The sequence below is a fragment of the Anthonomus grandis genome, chromosome 7, assembly GCF_022605725.1.
Source record: "Anthonomus grandis grandis chromosome 7, icAntGran1.3, whole genome shotgun sequence".
NCBI classification, from domain to species: Eukaryota; Metazoa; Arthropoda; class Insecta; order Coleoptera; family Curculionidae; genus Anthonomus; species Anthonomus grandis.
In genome coordinates, this window is record NC_065552.1 from 9,812,498 (window position 1) to 9,836,578 (window position 24,081).

At 32.0% G+C, this 24,081-nt stretch overlaps 1 protein-coding gene across 3 annotated transcripts; it reads left to right on the forward strand.

Moving 5' to 3' along the window:
• Nucleotides 1-4,247: 4,247 nt before the first annotated feature.
• On the forward strand, nucleotides 4,248-18,790 carry LOC126738357 (WD repeat-containing and planar cell polarity effector protein fritz homolog). Of its 3 annotated transcripts, XM_050443654.1 has the most exons (10): nucleotides 4,248-4,452; nucleotides 4,578-4,891; nucleotides 8,887-9,234; nucleotides 11,617-11,855; nucleotides 11,914-12,184; nucleotides 13,451-13,653; nucleotides 13,709-13,910; nucleotides 16,188-16,438; nucleotides 18,015-18,705; nucleotides 18,759-18,790. In XM_050443654.1, the coding sequence occupies exons 1-9, from the start codon at nucleotides 4,370-4,372 to the stop codon at nucleotides 18,693-18,695; spliced, it is 2,592 nt and encodes an 863-aa protein (XP_050299611.1). In that variant the 5' UTR covers nucleotides 4,248-4,369; the 3' UTR covers nucleotides 18,696-18,705; nucleotides 18,759-18,790. The 3 variants fall into 3 exon arrangements, with proteins under 3 accessions (XP_050299611.1, XP_050299610.1, XP_050299612.1); XM_050443653.1 differs by having other exon boundaries at nucleotides 18,015-18,790; XM_050443655.1 differs by lacking the exon at nucleotides 8,887-9,234 and having other exon boundaries at nucleotides 18,015-18,790.
• The last annotated feature ends 5,291 nt before the right edge of the window (nucleotides 18,791-24,081 follow it).

Sequence of the window (24,081 nt, forward strand, 5' to 3'; positions counted from 1 at the left end):
TTTATGCTTACAATTCGACAATGATCTGTCTTGCTGATTAGTTGATGATTATTGAAGATATGGTGACAATCTGTGTTAGATAGAATTCGTATTTTCAAATACGATCCGATGGAAAGAATAAATGCTTTAATTACATAATTCTTAGTTTTCTTACTGTAATTAAGCCGTATTGAAAAAGGGGTATTAAAATTTAAAAAAAAAAACTGCTCTAACCCATAGTAAGTGTAGAATCTTAAATTGTACTAGTAAAACCATTATTAAAAACAAATATTTTAATCAAAGTGGAAATATATAAAATATCAGTTTAATTTTCTAATGAGTATTAAAACGATTAAAATGTATTTTGCTACAACCCTATATTAGTTGCCTTTAATGAAAATAAAAACTTGCAAAGTAGACAGTGGCGGCCGCTGCCAGGAGCTCAGAAGCACGAACTCCCTTAGTTTTTTAATAAAATAATATTAAAAATATTAATTTAAGGTGCCCTTCTAAGAACCACACTGAATTTTTCAGATTAAACAACTTAAAATGGAAATTCTATGTTGTTTAAATAACCGTTGCATCGCTGAAAAAAAGAACATATCATGGTTCTCCTTAGTTAAAATAAAATATTGATTCCTTAATTTTTTTTCCAAAATGGTTCATTTTATCGATAATGACAAGATGCCTCTTCTTTAGTTTAAGGTTCAAGCCATATTTATTATTTCAGAGTCTATCATATAGGTGCTAAAAATGTAAGCATTATAATGTACAACCTAGTCCGCCCCTGGTGAAATAAATAAGGTAAACATGTCCGTTTTAAGAGGTCCTTAGTAGTGTGATTTACGTAAAATTTTTATTAAATTATTCGAAGTACTTTAAATGTTATTTAAGAAAAACCGATTCCCAGCGGCGTCTTTAAGGGGTCGTATCTTTGTAAGGAGGGGTTATAGAAAAATTTTTTATAAGAAAGTTTATATCCATTTTTTTTTTAATTTTTTACCTAAATTCGAGAGATTTCCCACATTTTCCGGGACACCCTGTATATATATATATATATATATATATATATATATATGGATTTTCTTGCATGATTTCAGATTTATGAAATCAGAGAATTCTTCAATTACTGTCTTAAATGTATTGACGTAGGTTGCAATGAAAAAATATCCGATGGTGGAGATACTGTAATTTGTTTACTTAATTGGCAAATGGCATTCTTCCAGCAGGATCATTTTTAGTTGGAGATTACGCATCTCCTTTGAAACCATACTTATTGAAAACTTTCTCCATAAATAACTTAACACTAGGATAGAAACTCTTAAATTATAAAGATTACAAATAGGGAAAGTCTTCTTCTCCAAGAAAAACGTCTTATCTCCAAGAAAAAGACATGTAGGTCACTTAGGTAAATGTATTATGCATTTCGGCTGTGTAAACAGCCATCATCAGATACAGAACATACAAACATACCCGTTACGGGTAATTTTTGTTTTATTTGGTGAACGTATATGTTTTTTGTAATGTTCTGTATCTGATGATGGCTGTTTACACAGCCGAAATGCATACATTTACCTAAGTGACCTACATGCATTTTTCTTGGAGATAAAGACTTTCCCTATTTGTAATCTTTATATACGCATTCTCCTACAAAATATGGATTTCTATTCAACTCGTAAATTATAGATTATCATGAGCTCGTAGGATCGTAGAGAATAATTTTGGTATATTACTGAATAAATTTAGGATACTTGAAAGACCAATGTGGTCTTCATACCTGGTTGAGATTTAGAGAAGGAAATTGATATTTAACTCCCGGACCTATCGATGGGCAGGATTTGGAAGACGGAAACATTATAAATGTTAGTTGGCGGGAAACTCAATGTAAGGGAATGCTTAGCTTAAAGCAAAATTCTGGAAACCATTCTTCTTTAGCTGCCAGACAGATTCGAGAAAAGTTTGTGGAATATTTTCTAGGAAAAAAAATCTTACGAAGGCAATTTAGAATGGTACATTGCTGCTTGTCGTTTTTGTTTATTTTTGTAAGGTTTTTTTTTGGTACATTCCACAGATACTCAAGGAATCACTCCTGAATTAATGTATCGTCTTTTTAACAGCTTTTATCTGCTGATCAATTTGTGATAAATAATTAGTATTTGTATTTTGTTGTTCCTTAATTATTATGATGCTGTTTCTAAAAAAAGTATATTTTAAATTATTGGCAGACTGCCAGAAGTCAGTATTACTGTAAATATGTTTATTTCTATTAAAAAAAAGACTTAAAAAGAATTAATTATTTCATATTTATTTTTAGGTAAATTACAATCTTAAATTGTATCTAAAAGTCGCATAGTTTTAGGATCCCTACAGTAATTAATAACAAAAAATAATACTTGTATTATATTTATTATTACTAAACTAAAATAAATTAAATCTATTACTATTAATCATAAAAAATATAAAAATTAAAAGAATTGGTAACGCAGTTAAAAACTTCGCTTCCACCGTTTTATTCCATATTCCCATGACAAAGCTCAAGTGACCAATAAGAAAGTCCGAATCGAAAATCCAAACGCTGACTAACACCTTGTGAGTGATCGCGAACGAGACGTATGACGATTATATTTCATCTTTTAATCTTTCGATCACTTCTTCAAAATAATCGAATTATTTTTCCATAATCGGATGATGCTACCGATTCTTTTCATAATCGAATGATGAAGGATTTTTAATCTGAATTATCATATCACCACTATTTACTAAACTCGACCTTGTACTGGACTGCCAGTGAGCTCGACTAAAACGAATGTGTTCAAATGGATGACTAAGGCCTGGTTGTATAGGCAGTGGTTCAACTTAAGTTCTACTAAACTGCAGTTTTTCGTTGAACGTAGTTCAGAGGTTCGTGTGTCGTTCCAGTTCAAGTTTAGTTAAACTAGGTTCTATTTAGTCTGTAATGGCCACATAAAAAAGAGGAAAAAGAAAAGAAGAACCTAACCTATTCATTAAAGTTAATTTATTTATTTACTTATTTGTTTTTTGTCTGTTGCCGATTATAATTATTTTTTGAACACAAAAAATACCGTAAATTCCGAAGTGTTGTTTGTTTAAAAGTGTTTTGTGCTGCCTTGCTGCTTGTCAAATCATTTGGGTCTGCTGATCTGACATGGAGAAAAAAATGAGAGCAAGCAATTTCTCTGTGAGAGAAGAAAATGTTCTTATTAATTAATTTAGTAAAGAAATACAAGGAAAGCATAGAATGTAAGAAAACGGATCACAACAATAATGAAATTAAAGCAGAGGCCTTGGAGAAAATTGTCAGGAATTTAACAGTGTTCTAGGAGAGCCCCTTAGAACTGTTATATTTCTAAAAAATAAATAACAATAAGTGCAAGCGAGAGTGATATCCATAAAATATTAGGAAGCCAACTTAGAGGACTAAAATGTCAAAATATGACATTGATGCTACTGCAGGATTTTTTTAACTTGTTCAATCCTGTAACTTGTAAATAATTTTCAATCTTAAATATAGTAAAATTTTTAGAATATATGACGATATTCTATCTAAAATCTAAAACTATTTTTAAAGTTTATAAATAGTGTAATTGAACTAGTACAAATCATCATACTTGTCCGTAACAGATAAAATTTGTTCACAAATTCTATCTACTTACAGCTTGCTTTTCCAACCTAAATCTAGCCTTAAATTCTTTATCATCCCAAATGTTCAAATGATCCGGTCTATCCCTGTACACCTGTGATGATCTAGGGTGTACAACTTATTTTACTAATTCCAGAAAATTTTCGTCATCCCAAATAGGATCCATTTTTATATTTATGGTTTGTAAACTACTAGCGTACCTAGTAACTAATAAATTAGCACCTCACCAAACACAATAATTATTGAAAGGCGGCTGTATTTAGATAAATAAAAAATATCAAAATGATATACTAAATATTAATTTCATCTCAAAAGTTTGCTTGCACTCCCTTTGAACGCTCCAAATTGGACGTTCATCCAGATGAACCGCAGGTTATCGTTTAAACCAACATTGTACAACGGATTAATTCCGCTAAACCGGAGATCTTTATGAACTGTTAAACTTGTTGAACGCCCATTGTACAACCGGGCCTAAATTCGTCGACCATTTGACTAAGCTACTGGCTGCGTCTGAACCGGGCCTTAACCACCCTCCAAACCTAATCTTACTTCACGGAAGCCAAAATTTGACAGTTGACATACATCATACTTTGTTATGACGTTTACACTTTGTCAATATTTTGATTTTTGATTTGTTTTTCATTTTCCTCTCATCCTAAAAAGTTCAAAAACACGAAAATGCTCCCAGTTTAATAATAATTTGCTATAGATATTGTTATTGAGGTCTAAATGGCTGCTTTTTTAAGTGACATTCATTTTTGGACCACCCAAGAAGACGTACTAATAAAGGACACAGACTATGGCTCCTTCAAGTAAAGTTTCATTTTGAAATTTATGAATCTTGAATTAAAACATGCTTAGACGGACATGAAATATGATTTTTTTATTTTCTAAAAAACCTATATTATGGACATATTCTAAAATGTCCTGATTTTAGATACTATCACAAAAAAGAATCTAACCTGACCCAGACAGCCCAAGCAAAGAAAGTATTCTGTGAACAAGTTGGAATCACTTATACCCCAGTTAATAAGAGGCCGGACCGGCTAAGAGACAGGCTTAAAGAACTAGAAGAACATTTAATTCACAATAAAATAGTCTACTATTGCTGGGATGAAAGCAATTTGAAAATTTTACTCTCAACAGGGCTTATTGTATGTTTAACTATTAACCAGAAAACTGGGGATCTAGTAAATATTACTTTCGATAAGCAGCTCTTTTTGAAGTTGCAAGTTAATATTATATGTGATGGTAAGTCTGGAAAATTTTTGACAACATGAAAAGTATTATTTGTTTATTTATTTGAATATATGGTATTACCAGTTACAGTTTATTTTTTTAATTTTAATGTTACAAACAAAAATCAACAATAATAAAAGTATCATCAATATAAGCTTTACACACTAATTAAACTATAAAAAAAACTGATACACAAAATAGAATGAGAGCCAACAATATAATAATATATTATATATTAATGTAGTTGGTAATAATAATTGATCTAGACAGTATTTTAAATTGAGTCAAGAATACATTTAAAATATCTATCTAATTTGTTTAGTAGCTTTGCAGTTCTATTTAAAGATGCACTAAAACCATAATGCAACTCTTTATGTCTAGTGTGTCTTTGTGGAACCAGAAATTAAGCTTGTAAACTGAGGCGGTCTATATAGCCTGATGAAACTTCAAAAAGTATCCTGAAATCCAACAGTGTTTATAAATCCCCATGAATATTAATTTTAATAGTAACTTTTGTAGGAGACTGTAATCTATTTCCTATGGCAATTTTTACTTAAAATTTATTAGTTTCAAAAATCCCTTTTGAATCCATTTAATCATATTTATGTTTTTATGATATTAAGGGTTACACACAGGACTGGAATATTCAACCAGAGAATGAACCAATGAACAATATAAGCCTGTGAAGCAAGTCTTTATGATTTCTGACTGAGTTGTAAATTTTAGGGTCATCTTCATAAAGTAAGAACCAATAATGTTTAATAGTATTGGAAAGGTATATCTTCCAAGAGGTATTCAATGTAAACCAATAAATTTGTAAGAGTAGATAATTTCTCAAAAAACCTGTATTCAGGGCCTAAGTTAGGATGAGTGGGAGATGCACTATCTTTTCAAATGCATTGCCAAATAAAGATACTTAATTTATACCACTGTAATTTTATATATCATTAAGTAATCCATTTTTAAATTTTGATGTTAGGTGTTCTTTATTATTAAATATTTGGAATTTATCAATATAAGAAATTAAACTCTTGTTAATTCTACAATAACTTCCATATTTCTCCATCAAAATGTGCTTTCAGTATTTTATCAGGGCAAAGAATGCAAAGTATAAAACTCAAAAAAAAATCTGTTCAAATTGTTGGAATGAAATAGCTCATAAATGGATTGGTTTAATTATTCTACCATATAATAATAATGAACTAAAAATTTTACTTCCTTAATTTAACACTTAGCCTTTGTATTTAACATTCCATGCCTGCCTTTTATCATCCTTATTTTTTTACACAATGCTATGAGACTTTTCTCTACAATAATTTTGACTTGTCATTTTGCTCTTTAAATTTTAGATATTTTTTTTAATTGTAATATATATTTTTTTAATTGGACGGCCTAAAACATTAAAAAATACAGTTCTTAGGTCCATACAGGCAACAAAAATTCTTCAGCATTAGGAGTTAAAGAATGAATGAATCAAAAATACTTTTACTACTTGGATGAAATTAAAAAGAAAGTTTTCATAGTATGTATGTTTAATTTTTCTTTCTTTAACTGTTTCATGGCAGTAAGACATTACAAGAATTTTATAGTTTATATGTCAAGTTAAACCAAATAGATGAATTAGCTAAATTAAATTGTTAAAAATTAAATTAGCTTCGAAAGTAAACACGTCATTCACACACACGAGAACAGGACTCTTTTTAGCTTTTGTAATTTTCCATTTTCTCCACAAGGTCAAGCTTCTTACCTTTAGGGCATTCATGAAGCATTTCAGCTCCCACCCCCGGAGAAAAATTATGAGTAGAGGCCAGCAAATGATTCGCAAACGCTGATTTGGTATCACTGACATTGGTATTTTTAAATTTTTCAAAAAGCGCTACGTGTTCTTTAATGCGTGTAGCGATTTTTCTTCCAGACTGGCCAATGTATACTGCGTTGCAATCGTCACATTTTAAAGAGTAAACTCCTGATTTAGAAAGGATGCCTGCCTTGTCCACTCTACTGACTAATTGGTTCTTTAAATTATTGACTGTCTTATACGCGATTTTTACATTTAGGGATTTAAAGAATCTTACTAAATTTACGGAGATAGAACCAAAAAAGGTCAAGGATCTAAAGGAACTTATTGAGTCCTTATTATGAACAATATTGTAGGACAATTTATATTTATTTAAAAATTTGTAATAAATTTTGTCTATTAAATGAAGGGGAAATCCGTTGTTGAGAGCAATATGTTTTATAATATTCAATTCTTTAGCGAAAGCTTCTTTTGACAAGGGGATATTAAACAATTTATAGAAAAATGAATTAAAGGAGGCAAATTTATATGAGTAGGGAGAATTTGACTAATGGAAATGACAAAAGCTAAAAAGAGTCCTGTTCTCGTGTGTGTTAATGACGTGTTTACTTTCGAACCTAATTTAATTTTTAACAATTTAATTTAGCTAAGTATCGTTTAACATTTTCCTTGTAGTCACTTTCTTCAATTTACATTGGCAAACGTGTTAAGTTGTTTTAGCATTAGGTCCATATAGCCGATAGGTTTTACACTTATACTTATAACCTTGTTGTACCGGGTTCGATTCTCGTTGAGTCTATGTTGTTGCGGCTTACTTTTTAATTTTTATTATCTGCTTTGTACAATTTGTAACCTTAAAATTATTGTTTATTTATGTACTGTGAAGTGTGTGGATGGCTTCTAAAGGTTTTTATTGTTTTATGTAAGTTTTTAGTTTTGTTTAAGTAGTATTTTTATTTTAGGCCTGATGATGCTCTAACTAGAGCGAAACACGTGTAGCCCATTTAATTACATGTTGTGAGACCGTGACTTTGTGTTTTTATTTGTTTTTCGTCAATTTTATATGTTGGTCTCTCAGAGAAGAATGTATGAGATTTTTGGATTTGATAATACTTTGAAATTAAATTAGTCATATTTTGCCATTAAATTAAGAATGCTTATTGAAGAATGTTTATGTAACAAAGATATTTGTACAATAATGGTTATAAAGTAAGGATTCCTTTCATAAAATACCAAATTACGGGATTTCATGAAGTATAATATTTGACTTCAATTCTGGTCAAGCTTATAAGCAAAAAAAAATGACAAGATCCTTATTTAATTATCATTAATTGAGTAGTAAACTCAGAAACTGCAGAGTAACTACAGTTTTTCCAAAGTTGTTAAAGCCACAATGTGTATCAAACTACTAAACTTTTTCTATTTTCAAGTATTACTTAGCAGCTTTTAACATTTATGGGGCAGATCACTTCAAACTGAATATGTTAAGTTTATAGCTGCATAGAGAAGATTTTAAAATAACTAGAAGGTGGCAGGTACTATGTTGATATATTTTGGTTTTTTTATATAATCATTTGACACTTAATAAAGAGGAGATAAGGATTATGTTGTAGGATTATAAGAGGTATGTATATTCTGCTGAGATTTTGAGTGAGGTCTTGGTGTAGTGGCATTGAAGTGTACAGAGCGTTTATTGCTCAGAAAAGAGCAACTTTGTTATAGTTAGGTACAGTTATAAAGACTGTAAACATCTTTACCGAGAATCCTTTAAACATAAATATCTTTGAATGCCTTGACCGTTTTGTGTAGTTTCATAAAAAAAAAGATTAGATAAAAGTCATCATTACTTTAACACAAGCTTTGTCACATATATCTCTATGTAAAATTCCTTTATATTATTGATATTATCAATATGGAATTATCAATTTCAATTTTTATATTTGCTGATCTGCTATTGGATTATATTTTTTAAACTACAGATAAATGTTTACTTAAGGTCATGTCCCTGCTCCTTTTTTGAATATAGCCAATCTTCCATAATATTTAATAATTCATATAAACAATGTGTTACTTCATTGAATTCTAAATTAGTGACAAAAAGGTACTTGCTTATTAATTAGGAACGTAACACTTAAAATACCATAAAAAACAAAAATATATTACTTCTAAAGTATCAAAATAATTAGTAAAAACTGATATTATTTCCTAGGCGCAATATTTGGTTCTCAAGTTATATGTGTTTGCAATGATGGCCACATATTAGGTTTCGGAGGGCCATGGAAAGAAGGTTGGATATTAGACGGAGGCCCAAGAAGGAAATTGCACTACTACAATGATTGGTTGGTGGTTTATGGAAAAACTGAGGTGGAACACCCTCAGCCTTGGAGTCCCTTGACCAAGGATCATCAAAGGGCTAATTTGCATTTATATTGGATTGGTAGCAGGGATCCAGAGCTGTTGTCTTATAGGAAAACTGATGGAGAACCTTTGTTGGTTGTAGTTAGTAAGGTTTGCAGCAGAACTGTTATTGTGGTGGAGCAGAAAGTCACACAAAAAGGTACAGAACGAATACCTGGCAATATTATTAAAGATACTATTTTTTATGTAGTAGTATTCTTATAAATTAAGTGTTGCAAAATATGTGGGTATAAAATAAAAAAATAAAACTTCAGCTTCTTTTTGTTGTGAAAATTTTATATAAAGAAAGAAAGGATTAAAAAAGGAAATATTAGTGAAATGGTCATCATTAAATTAAAGAATACAATTAACGGATACTCAGAAAGTAAGCATTCAATGCAATTATCTAAATAATCAGCGTAGGTACCTGCAAACCAATCATTTGTTAAATTAGAGGGAACAAAATATATAATACGATATATAAAGTTTATTTATTTAAAAGGTGGAATACATAAAGACACATATTCTCTTACTGATTTTTTATCAGTAGTACGTAGAAATGAAAAAATTATCTATAAAATGGAGTCATTTGGATATGAAAGCATCAGAGAATTTAAAAAAAAACTATAACAAGTCGTTAAGCTGTTCAAGCTGTTGTCTTGATATTATATTAAGTTGAAAATAATATTTTTTATAAAAAGAAAGCTATTCCATATGATTATATACATAAGCAAATAATTAAACTAACATTTTGAAAAATACATAAATATATCAATACCAGTAAAAATTACAAAGAATATTAAAATTGATCACCGGTTATCCATTTTGTTATTAAAAGTTTTTTTGTAGTATTAGGCAGTAATTATTATAAAACATAATTATGTATTTTCACAAGTTTCGAATAATATTATTTTGATCCTGCATTTGTAGAACTTTGGCTGTACTACCATATTTCTATGGCAGACTTTCTATATCTATTTTATTACATAATGAAAAATTAAGGGTGATCAAATTTGCCCTTTAGAACTTTAAATGTGAATATTATTTAAACTTTTCGGTGTTTTGAGATGTAATATAATGGACTGTTCTAGTAAAAACAATAATCGTCAATTGCGAGTTCTGTCTAACTCTAACTGAAAGGCATCAAAGTGTTGGAAATAGCCCAACAGCTACTAGCAGAATTGGTTTCATAGAGACGAAGGTGAAAATATTTGTGTTTCATCAAATATAAGAATGAAGTTTCTCAAATAATTAACTGAAATCTAATTAATAATCACAATCACTTTAAATTTGTTAAATTTCTTCATAATTTTAAAGGCCTGATCTGCATTACATTTGAACCGATGTAGAAATTTTAGTATTTTTCGTATGTGTTTCGTATTTCGTTGTTGTCTAATGGTAAATTTAAGACATTTTCATCTAAAACAATCATAATTTATATCAGTTTCAATTCATAATTATATTGGGGCTTTACAATATTACATATTTTAATGTAAAAAACTACTATATTAGAAATACTAAAGAAAAGCTTAAAAAATATTAAACAAATAAATCTATATTTATTGACCAAGCTTAGAAAGTGTTGGTCTTATTTTAGGTAACTTCTACAAAAAACTGTAAGCATTTAATATTTTACACTTTTTTATGACAATGATATCAAGTTTTATCATATAATTTATACATAAAAGTAAATGTGCAAGAACTAAAAGGGAGAAAAAATGATAGTAAAATTAGCCGATCGTAGATGAATATTAAACCTTATAAGAATTTTCACAAGTCCCTCTCGATGTATATTCCAAGGCCAATGTTGTAATTGCCATATTTATATGAAAAAAAATTTAATGAAAAGTTAAAAGATATGTATAACAATGTCACTAAATCCCTAAACTACAAGTGATTTAGTGACATAAGCGTTTTTGATGTTTACATGTTAGCAATCTCTTCTTTATAGTTAAAAACAAACTTATTAATTGACTGGTTAGGGTCTCTCAATTTATATAAAATCTTCTATGTTTTATAAAATTTTCTTTATAATTTTTTTTTTGTTTTTTCATACTAGCCTTGATAAAGAATTGAAAATAAAGTCAAAACGTTGGCAGTTTTTCTCAAAAAAAAGTTTTTTTTTTTCTTGTACTCAAAACTCTCGTACTCTCGAACAAAATCCCACCAATTTCAATAAAAGTTTAATTGTTGTTTAATAATAATAATTGCAAATATGTATATTTATTACAATATATTACACTTTCCTTTTTTTTTTAACAAAAATTTCGTTACAATTATATTCTGTCTACACGTACCACACCTGCACGCCTTTGGCATTTCATTTTTATTGTATATCAGTAGATGGCAATAGGCAAAACTTATAAATTATCTTAAAACACCATCTGCACTTGAATCAACGCAAACGAATGTCAAACTACAAAAGAAGTATCAATTATTGGTGGGTCAGCCGGTAGTTTTTTGCATCCACAACGAATTTTAGTGCTCTATACATTCCTGAAACGTAGCATAATACGAATTTTAATGTTGGCATTTTTTTTAGGAGCTGTATCGGTGGAAGTAAGCAACTTTGAATTAATAAGTAACACATTAAAAAGAATCTCGGTTACCTCAGTACCATTACAAACTCAAGTGAGCTGCACTGCCTTAAGTGAAGATGAAGAAAGACTACTTATAGGGTGCATAGAGGGGTCTCTTGCCATTCTAGATCGAAATCGTGGCTCTACAAGAATAGTCAAAGCTGCTTTTATTGCTACTTTAGCTGCGTGGCATCCTTTGGGGGTACGAAAAATTAATTGTTAATTTTTCTGAAGTTTTCACTTATTTACATGATTCACAGGTAGTTTTGGCTGTAGGGAATGAAAGGGGTCACATACAATACTTTGATACAGCTTTAAACTCCATTAAAACCCATTTAACCACTGAAGATTCCACCCCTGGAAATGTTTTTGATTTAAGTGGATATTTTAATACTCAGTTTAATGTGGTGTCTATGAACTGGGGACCTAAAGATTTAGTTATTTCTTTTGAACAAGGACCGCTGGCTTTGTTAACTCATATTGAGGGATCTTTAACCTTTAAGTCAGTTGCCAGACTGTACATTAGAAATGGTAAGAAAAAGTTGATTATTTATTAGTAACTTTGTAAATTTAAATAATTCCATATATTTTTATAGCAATGGCTAATAAAGATATAATGAGTAATATTATTCCGGAAATATTTAAATAAATTAAAATTATACGTTAAATATTAAGATTAGGGTTTACCATTACAGTTTTAATCTCATTTTATTTTAGTTATTCTACTTTTATCTTTTTTATTCTCTTGACATGCTTTGATTCTGTATTGACTGTTGAATGAATTTTTGTGGAGTTAATTATAAAGATATTTATGTTAGGAAATTATTCGGCAAGAATGTACTAAAACTAATTTTCCTAATAATATAAATTGAATTGGGAAACTATTCAGTTTCGTCGAGTTTCGCCCAAATCGATCCAATCATTGAATTATACTGTCCTCATGCATTTCTATTGAAAACTATATAACAATTTTGCTTAAATATAAGTTACAAAAAAGTAGTTCATATTTTTTGAACGTGATTTTCTCAATCAGGTGTAAAGTGGATCAAAAATGGCATGGCAATAGTTAATGGCCAAAGGGCGTAAAGCACTTGACGAAACATGATATTTTGAGAATTATCGATTATTAAATAGAACTTTTAAAGTCAAAAACAACTTCTAAGTTAATAATTTTACATATTCACGAAATTTTTACTCAGTATCTAATGCAATGCCTAAATTTTGTGCACAATCCACTTTAGACACATGCATATTACCCATCGCAACATAAAATGATCTTTAAGTAACTCTTTTTGTAATGGGCCAAAGAAACTAAGGCACTCCAAATAATATTTGCACCTAATCAGATACTTTTTATATTGTTTCAGATACGTTTTCAAAATAAAAGTTTATGAATTGCATAACATTTCAAATTTCCCTACAAAAGAAGGTCAGACTTGAAATCTAGTACATTTTTCTGACACTACTTGCCTGAAATATTAACATTCTTTATATTCAGCATGTAATGATAGATAAACAAGAAAAAATAAAACCATGGTTCTTGTAAGTTTTTTTTATTTTAATGAGTTTCTAAAAATCTTTTTATTCTTGTAGCTTTTTAAGTTTTTAGGCTTGGCTCGCAGAATTAATTTTAACTTACTAGTATCCTCTAGATGAAATTAAATCAGTAATAAACACAATTTTCTCAAAAAAATTGAATAATCGGATTGGCAATATTTTTACCACTTGAATCTCGCTTATTAACCTTAAGACTAAGGCAAGATTTACAGTTCTCACAAATTCTAAATGATATTTTAGGTAAAATCGACCACGCTGTAAGGCTTTTATTAAGCTGGGACTTCGGTGAAAAAGTATTTTTTGTTCTCCAGCAAATCACTATGCACCTCTTAAGATGTCCGTTAACAGAAGAGGTCGCACAATTCCTACAAGAAGCCCTTGGCTCATTTCATAATCCTCCAATACCTTTGTCATCTCAAATTAGGCATAAATTTGGACATCAGGTATATTATCTAATACCAACATAAAAAACATGGTTACTCCAAGAAATAATTCCAGGTTGTGTGCATAACTCGAAGATTTTTCTATCGACTTGTCAGAGCGAGCATGTTCGAAACAGCATTTTTATTAGCAGTGGACGTCGGTCATCATGATTTATTTATGGATTTACACTACATAGCGGTGAAATTGGGTGAAACCGAAATGGCTGCCGCTGCAAGAGCGCAAGCTTCCGCATTGTTAAGTAGATGTTCTAGTGAAGGTATAATTTAACATAAAAAATATTTTTGCTCAGAGTATATAGGGATATTTTGAGCAAAAAATATTTACTAAAGTTTTAATAGATAGTAGCTCGAAGCCATCACTAGTGCTAACTAAAAGAAAGGTCGTTTATGAAAAAACTAGTTGCATTTGTCTTTTTACTCTGCTATTATCAGCTTAAAAATTATCCGTTTTAACAACTATTTGATCATTTATTTACTTTTCCTTTTCTCTAGTATTCCATTAAAGAACACGAGACAAGAGTCATTAGTTTTCTTTTTTTTCATGTTTACTGTGTTTTGGATTTTTTTTCGGCTTTTTCAATTTATACCTACTGCTCAGTTGTATGTACAAAATATTATTGTTAATTAGTACAAAATCCTGACGAGAAAAAGATGTACAATAATTAAAAACAAAAAACAAGCGGTTACGATCTTACACTATTTAGATTTCTACATACATTTCGTTATGAAAATGTATTAAGTCATAGAGATAGTGTATCTACTATTCTTATAATCTATAGGCTATTAAAACAATCGGAAAAAAGCCTCTACCGTTGAAGGTCTGGTCAATGATGAGCAGGAATTAGAACAGTCACCACTAGAATCTAAAGTGCTATCATAAAGTCATAGTCATTGAGGCAATACCAAAACTCTGGTAAAACCTCTGTTTGGTGGTGCCAACAAATTGACCACTGCAAAGAAATAGAGAACTATAGCGAACCTCCAGAAAGCTCTCAATAAATTTATCCAGCCCTACTTCAGTGGGGACTGGTACTACTGTTGCATCTGATTAAGATGTGGAAAATGTCTCTGGAATTAAGACACATCCGTAAGCCAAAGGGAAAAATCAGAGTTGTGTTTCTTTGGGGAGGGTTGGGCTATACTACTCCCAAAGTCTCCTTATACTTACTATCTATGGAAAGGCTGTAATCGATCAAGTGGATTTGCAATATGCTTTCTAAAAAAAAAAGCTTGGAAGGTGTCAAAATTAAGGATATGGTAACCAGAGTGGTTTTATTATATTTACTGTAAAACATGGTTCTGGATTGTGTCATTGTGGACCCTAAACAATGACTACCATGATGACTCAAGTAATAGAGAATGAAGAAATGGTGTGCGAAGCTCTCTATCCATCAACCCCAAAAAGAATGAGTTTATGCTATTGACTAGAAAAAGAAATAATCTGTACAAAATAATTAAACTATCAGGCAGCTTACTTAGTTTTGCCAAAATCCCTGAATGTGACACTACATAGCAAACTAAACGGTACTCTGAAAGTAAGATGACATGTCCATATTATCCCAAGGCCTATGCTAACGTATAGTTACTGTCTGGCTCTTAGAAGTATATCAGGTCACTGTTTGACAAAAACTAGACCATATTTAAAGAATGGCCATGCCTCCACATAACATATAAAGCAAGAATTAGGTACTATGTCAAGTATTCTGCAAACAAAAATATATTGCATAATCCTGGCGGCAGAGAACAAATAATCACCAGTAATATTAGTAACAAAACGGTATAGATTCACACAGAATCAAATTAGTCAAAAAATCTGATTAAAGAGCTAAAGCAACTAGACCGTCACATGCTTTTTAAAAAGCAATGGTTGCAGTTTATCTAAGGAGCTTCTCAGCTATCCGAATAAATTGGAGGCAATCCGCAAATGGTGTCTGAAGAAGGAAACTAGAAAGAAACTACGCTTGGCAATAGATATTCTTAGATTTTCCACTGTCAATTTCCGAAAGAATTCTTGGTGTACTTCAGCCATCCTCTCTCTTTCCTTTGCGAAGTCATCGTTCTCATTGTTTCGTTAAATTGGATGACCAGCTGAGAGCTGAGAGTAGCTCCTCTTTTAACAGAAGGCAGAATTGGCTTAAGTGCATGTTGCAGATACGGAAAAAGACTGCGTTTATTAATAATTAAGAAAATAAAAAAATAATAGTTAAATATGCATACATAACAGAATAAATAAATATTATGGATTTACCACCAAATTGATATATTTAAACTCTTGAATAAATTGTGAACATTAAGAATGATACCTTAAAGACACTATAACAATAGATATACTACATTGTCCATAACATAATTGTACGTACTTTTGTGATGTTGGTCCAATTTACAATAGTCTTCTGTATATAACCAAGCGCTGTGCTAAGACATAAAAAAAATATTTGTTTCAAATAGACCTAGTTTAATTTTTTCGTTGAACTTCGTCGAGCAACACATCCGCTCTCTGAGTTTTATTTAAAATTAATTTCGTGATTTTTTAGCTTCGAATTGTTCTCGATCTCTCTGCTCTCAGTGTTCGGGCAGCGAAACCTGCAGTAGTCCCACGAATTATGAGGATAACGTGACAAGTGGTCGTCCTAGGATCGACTTGCCTCCGGAAAATGTTTTGGCAACGGATTTTATGCAAATGCATCCCACCACGTACAAACCAGAGGAAAATGAGCCGGTTAAAAGTGTCGATGTATCGAGAAAACCATTTCCGTTGCGCGCTACTTATGTTAAGGCACCCCAGGTAAACATTATTTAAATTTATATTAACGTACGTGTTAAGTTACATACAGCATATTTAGACTTAAAATTTAAGCTTAGTTTTTCAAACCGAAAAAAAGACAAGTGTTAACTCCATGACGATTACATGGGCTGTTTGCTCATAGATGGCGTTAGTAAGATATGTACACGGCACTTTTTATGATTACTACATCATTTATTAATAGTCATTTCGCGTCATGATCAATTTCATACAAACAAACATTTTTCTTTTCTGTATCACGTCCAGTTTTGTATCAGAAAAAAAGCGTTTGCGGGAAGCTCTACTTTTTTGCTTCAATTTGAAGAAATCAGCCGCTGAGTCGTATTGAATGCTTTTAGAAGCCTACGATAGCAATGATTTATCAGAAACATTGTGCCAAGATTGGTTTCGTCAATTTTAAGATGGCAATTTTGATTTGAGCGACAAGGAGCGTGAAATTCGGCTCAGGAAATGTTAGCACCACGAATTGGAGGCTCTTTTGAACGGGAACAATCGCAGGAAATGGACGCTCACGTCAAAAAATTCCGAACTACTTAGAAACAATTAACTGGGAGGTTAGGGGTAGACGTTCATTCTCCAGATCTGCCCTCTTCCGACTATCATTTGTTTGCCTCGATAAGCCGCTCGCTCGCTGAGCAGCACTTCGATTATTCTCGAAAGAAGAAAAATCTTGGTGTTAATAAAAATTCATTTTGTTTTTTATAACAAAGGCGTCTGTCTTAAAAGAACAGCAGCGGATTTAAGCTTGTACTTCTCGTATAGGGATTTTCAGTATTTTAACAGCTTCATAGATTGACAAATGTTTAGTTTACATATTAATACAGCCCGAAATATTTTAAATATTATTTAATTCAGGGTGCAATTTGTTTAATAGACTATTAAAATGAAAATAACAATGACAATTTATCCTATTTCAAATTGGCCTTGTAAAACAGACAGTTTTTCTATTGATAGCCTCCAGAGAGCAGTTTGTATTATCATTTCTTATATTAAGATAGCACCTGGTGGCGCTACTTACCATGTAAATAGGTCTTGTGATTTATTCATATTGTAAAAATAGTTTAACCAATTTAATAACATGATTAATTATTTCTCAATTGGTGGATATTAGATCTTTATTTTATTTTAACTTTACGAAGCAGTTCAGCCCTTGTATTGGATTTATTTGCCAAATCTCGTGTCCACATGTAAGATTTAAATTAGGCAAGCGGAGAGGCCAGCAAGTACTAGTAAATAAACAAAATCACGATAAGGAAGCATACATTTTCAATTTGAACTTATCTAAAGAACACGTAATGAGACTTTGTCCCTTAGCTCACAGAACACCCTGTATATCCGGCGAACCCAGTAAAACTATCAAAATATTTTAATTGTGTGTCTCCTAATGACCCTGCTGGATTGCCAAGTTTTTAATATTCTTCTGTTTATAGGTCTCCCCCAAGGCAGTTCCCCATAGATCAGCCAGTATAATTATAAAGCTAGTGCAGATTTTAGTTTTTTTAACATAATTTCAAAGAAATCCACGAAGGTCTTTTCTGCTTTACACAATTTTCTTTAGGTGCCTTCAGATTTCATAAAACAAACACAACAACCTCCTCCGGTGCCCCAGCTACCATTCCAAAGAGCCCTGGGCGTGTCCTACATCCAGAAATACGTGGAAAACGTCGCAAATCGAACCAAAACAGCCACTGCCAGCGGCTCCATACCCGCCAACCAGGACATGGACCACAACGTCTCCGGTTTACCCCAATATTCTTCGCCGTTTAACAATTTATTCAACGCCAATGCCAAGCCGGGTTACATGCCTTTAAGTACCGAATCTCCACCTCCATTACCACGAATCTCGCCCTCGTCCAAACTCTCCAAAAGTTGTCAAAATTTAAATGGTACCGACATCCCGCCACCGACAGCCTTTATGAACGCCTCAGTAGATAATTTAATCGACTTAGACGATCCTATTGCGGCGAGTAAAACGAAAAAGGCCCAAACGAAAGTAAAATTTTCGGATACGGTGACGGCTTTTATTGTACCGGAGGTGAAAAGACCGGTAAAGCCGCCGCTACCGTCGCATATAATGGATCCGAGAAGAGAGTTGGCGGAAAGTTTACCCTTGTGCCATCCGAACGAGGATTATTTGAAAGATTTCGCGCCTATTAGGAAAGAAGATGACGGGGAGTCGCCTAGCGAACCACCCAGTGCCCCACCTAAGATTAAAGTGGTGCATTTTGGGGTTGTTTAATGTGAAAAATGTAAGGGTGAGTTTTTAGAGTGAATACGTATTATTTAATGTAAAATTTATTAGGCCAAAATATAAACATTTTATTTTGGACTATATTTCATAGACATACCATGGTGCAAAAATCTCTGAGAACCTATTTATGTTTTCGTATTCATTTCTCTACAGCACGGTTTTTAAGTAGACACGGAAACGGCGCAGCATTTGTGGTTTTAAATATGTATGTATTTCAAGAGGTTTAGTTTCGAAGTGCACACATTTTTTTTAAGTAATATGAAATAGAAGTACATGTTCTTACTTTTTGAGCAAAATAAATGAAACTTGGTTTGTAAGTAAATTACCTATAAGGTACCTGCGGCAAATAAGGCCCAGCTAAGGAAAAAATGCTTTATTCTTATCAAAAATTTAAACAAAAACAGGACACTCCAAATATTGAAAATGTGAAGCCTTTTTACCAAAATAATACATTAATTAAAAAGTTTTTTATTATGATTAGGCTTTTGACAAGCTTTGTAAAAAAAATATGAAAGTGGGCCTAGATAAGGCCCCATTAAATTAATGATGTCGGTTAAAAAGGCCCATCAAATAATAAAAACATAAACGTAAAAAATACATTTCTAACCAAGAAACAAATTTGACCACTAAAATCTAAGAGCAGTTTGGGCAGATAAAGTCGTCATCATCATCTTGTGAGAAGCCAACACACGCCTCGTGACACCAAGTCCCCCACGCTATGCACTGTCTCATGTCGATTTTATCTTGTGTCTGGCAAAAAAAATAAAACCAAGAGTCCGTAATTGATGGATTCCAATACCTTTTGAAGATGACGGTATCGGCTCCTTAGAAGCAGATATTTTGGATGGCTTCGTGGTGTGTTTGGTGGTGGGTTTGATAACTGATGCAATAAGATCTTTAGTCACTGCTTGTGCCCTGTAGTTAAGTGATTTCTTCCTTGCTATGTTAGTTTCTTTTTCTAAAAATTCAGGGGTTGGTAGTAATTCTTTAAAAGATTTATTAAGATGGTCATTATTAATGTTTTGAGTAGAGGTAGTGTTAGTAGTAGCTTGTGGGTTTTTGTTTATTTTGGAATTTCTCATCATCTCCTTTAGCATAGATAAAGGCATGTAATCTTCAGAGTTATCTGAGTCATAGTCACGTGGCAGATTATTGATACTGCTCACAACGGTAACATTTGTTGGTTCCGGAATTATGTTAATTTCCTGCTGAGGCTGTTCAATATTTTCTGGAGGACGTTGAGTTGCTAACGATGGGGTAAACGCTGATTCAGGTATGACACTTGGATCTAGTGGAAACATACCAGTGGCTCTAAATCCATTGACTATATTTTCGGGAGTCATACATTTGCTCCAGACTTTTGAGAAAATATAACCAAAGCGGCTTTTATTAAGACGTCGGTCTGGATGCGTATCCCAATATCGAAGAAGCTCCCAATCCCAATAATACTCGAACGAGCGATAAACAGCCTTGTCCAACGATTGGAGCTCGTGGATGGTATTCGACGGCAAACAAAACAGTCTAAGTCCCACTTGATCTGCAGCATCAACGATTGAAATATCTAGGTGGCTAGAAGCTCCGTCAAAGATAAGTACAGCCGGTCCGTTGTTCTTGTAGCGAGATAGATGTTGTAGAAATGCATTAAAAAGTTCTGTTGTCATACTGCCCTTCTCCGCCATTTTCACAACGGAACCCGGTGGCAGACCATCTTGCCATTCAGGCTTCAATCTTTTGCCCTTAAAGATGATCATAGGAGGTATGGAATTCCCCAAAGCATTGCAGCATCCTGCAACGTTTTCGGCATGTTCAGGTGCCACGAGATGGATGCGCTTGGCACCTCTTTTCCCAATAATTTGTTGCTGGTGATGGATGGTCAACCTGCAACCCTTTTCATCCATATTAAAGAGATTTTGGGGATTTTGTTGAATATTCATTTCTCTGTAAATATCAGAGAGCTTGCGAAAATAATCATTTACTATGAATCATTTACTCCCAGGATTCATAGGTGGAGCTTTCCGTCTAGCAAGATGTGGGTTGCGCTTCAAGAACCCGTAAAGCCAATCTTTTCCAGCTACACCTTTAGACGTGCGAAATGGGTGTTTAATGTTATTGTCGACACATAATTTAATTTAAAAGCCGATCGTCTCACTAACAGGGGAGTTAAAGGCATGCCAATTTCTCACAAACGAATGATTCTTTCCGAAAATTGATTTTCCTGATTTGCTGTTAAAATGCTAGAGCTACCCATATTTTTTATAGCGTTTCCAGATTGTATGTGGTTCCGAAGGGGTCTTCTCGGAATTTTATAATGTTCTGCGGCTTGTCATTGTGACATGGTTTGAGTTTGTATGGCAGACTGAAGTTGCTCTGACGTCCATATTGCACGTTTTGTTCTTTCTCCTGGTATTTTAGGTATCATTCTGGAGAGAAATTAAAGATAGAAACCTTGTCGTTTAATAATAATAATATTCGAATTTGCAATTTTTATTTAAAATCTAAATAATTAAGAACTTATTAACCTTTTTGACTAGATTTTTACATCAAAAGATGCTCTGTGAAACAGAGAATGTAAGAAACCCAAACAGTAGAACCAAAAAGTTCGTTAAGTCAAAAAAATTTACGAAAATGTGCCACACGAGAATTATAAAACGGACAATTGCGACACATCAACTCCATAGACAATTTAACACTGTTCCCGCGTGCTGCTTCCTATGAGTTCGTTACAGTAATATGTGGTATATCTAAGGAGGGGAGTAATTCGACGTTGTCAAATTTGGGTTATAGTTTTAAATATTAAAGATATGTTCAGTGACCCTTATTGATCGCCGGGCTTTATTTGGCGCAGGTACCTTATATATTATAAATGTTAATTTGTTTGACGTATTTATTTATTTTCTGTCAGGATCTGAATTTTATTTGTTTTTACAAAACGTTGGAAAAAATGTGTTTTTTATTTTGAAATAGAGTAAATGAACTATGAATAAATTAAAAATTTGGCTCAATCAAGTAATTTTGATCGTGTTCTGTTGTTTTATATGCCCTATACAAATTTTATGTAAGCAAACATGTATTTTTTTAACCTTTATGAGAATCCTTCAAGATATACTTTTACAGAAAGAAAATAAGTAAGATGACATAAATATCAAACGAAGTCGCAGTTTTTCCGTTATCTTGTTTGAAAATAAAAAATAAAAAAATAATATCATGTTGACATTTTGTTAAATCATTCAGGATCCCATGGTCCTTTTGCCTACTATCAAAAATTCTGCTATGCAGTTAGTTTGGTATTTAAAGTTTTAAAATGTTCATAGCTGATTTAGTTAAATCCTATTCTGCGAAGTAAGAAGTATGTAAAAATATACCGGGTATCTCATTTAATATTAGAAAATGAAGGTATGTCCCGTTAAACGAGAAGGGACAGAAAACAGTTGAATACTTCACAAAATTTCCATTTACGTTACATGCCATTTCATTTGTCACGTCCATTATTTATCGATCAAACGAACTTTAGGAAGCTTGATCGAAATTATATAAGCCGCTTCATTCGAATAGATTACTATACAATTATTCACTTGTAGTACCGCTTCCGGTACTATTAGGAGGCGCCAAGTGTAACAGTCAGATAAATTTATCTGACAGGTCTCCTACTTACCGGCACTGCTGTCAACCACACACATCAAGTTTAACAAGATTAACCGAGAAACGAATTAAAAGGGAAGGGGATTTACGAAATAAATCCTATATATTATATAATGAAGAACAATTATTCATTGTTAAACCCTAAAACACGGTCTGTTTTTAACAAACGTAAATATGGGAGGGTCATAAATTTTACTACTTTTGAAAAAATGATATGTTAAACTGTTAAACTAATAAACTTTATTTTAAAAATTTACGAAAATTAGGATTTTTTTATTCAAAATACAAACAAAAGTTATATTATGAAACAAACACATTGAACTCTTTCTGAATATTATTAGTTACACATATTATTACTTACAATTATTAATTGTCATACGTCGCTTTTTGCTTGGGAAGTAAAAACAAATTTTTAGTTTTCTCTCTACGTCTATGTTCGGAGCATTTTCGGCTGATATACTATACTTAAAATTTCGGGTATGTTCTATTGGAGATTTTGCCGTAAAAATATGGTATTGAATCTGTGCAGCATCTATGACTTAGCAAGGTTACAGCTCAAATTAATCAAATGTTGATGTCTTGAATCAAGTTTATCACCTTTTTTTAACCTATTGAACGTGTAAATCACATAAGAATTTATATAGGCTATATTTATTTTTCCATAAAAAAACACAATGACAAACTTCGTGTTTTTCTGCTCGAATTCATATTGGCCACACATTTGGTCGAATGAATCCATACCTGCTTTTGTCTCATTGTAATTATGGCTTACCGGTATTTTCATGATTTCTGCCCCCTCATGTATTGTTAAAAGCATCAGAACTATTTTTTTTTTTGGCACATAATATATTCATAATTATAAGACATTGTCATCGTGGCAAAACATTGATGTATTTCCTATCATTGTTAATTTGTAGGGTACCTGTAGCAACTGGTCAGTAAGAGAAACCAGAGTGCAGCAATTATCCATAGTAATATTGCAATTTAAACCATGAACATATTTGTTAGGCTGCAAATCGCAATGTTTGTTTATGTTAGCTTTTTAACATAAAATTCTTCTAGAGGTAAATCATTGGTGTCTGATTTTTTCCCAAATATGGACTTGCATCTAACATATAGTTGGTCGCACACCATTACAATTTTTGTACCCGTAATTGGATGGATTGTTGCGGATATAATTCCTAAAGGACATCGTCCTCATCAACATGTCTTACAGAAAAATTATTATCCTTTTTTGCGGCGGTAAGGATAAGAATATTAAATATAGCTGTTAGTTCGTTTTTTGTCAGTTAGGATACATTCAGATTCTAACTGTACTTTTGAGCCTGTATATCGAGTTCTTCATTTGTATGTATCAAGAATTGTATCCTATATGTTATTAGAAATAAATTGCAAAAAATAGTCTTCTAGGAGAGAATAATCTGATGCTCTTTTAGGGCCCGATATAAATTGTACAATATTCCTGGCATCTGCTCGTTTCGATTTCTGAATTAACTTTGTTCACCACTTGTGCCCATTTTTGCCCTTCAGACTTTTTGTTTTAAAAGTTACAAGATATTTTGAACCCGTACGAATTTGTGATGGAATGAATTGTGATAGTTGTCGTATATAGAAATGTCATCCGCATTTTTGGGCTTGGAATGGTGTATCATCTTATTGTTGAATTGGATACGCAACAGAATAACCATCTTCATCAAGGACTTATTGTACCTCACAATCCTTTCTCTGGAAGTCT

Excerpts from the sequence above, each read along its gene's own strand:
- LOC126738357 (XM_050443653.1), top strand. The coding sequence starts at position 4,370 with ATGGCTGCTTTTTTAAGTGACATTCATTTTTGGACCACCCAAGAAGAC. Across the intron at positions 11,856-11,913 it reads CTGCGTGGCATCCTTTGGGG|GTAGTTTTGGCTGTAGGGAA; the intron begins GTACGAAAAATT and ends CATGATTCACAG. Across the intron at positions 12,185-13,450 it reads CAGACTGTACATTAGAAATG|GTAAAATCGACCACGCTGTA; the intron begins GTAAGAAAAAGT and ends ATGATATTTTAG.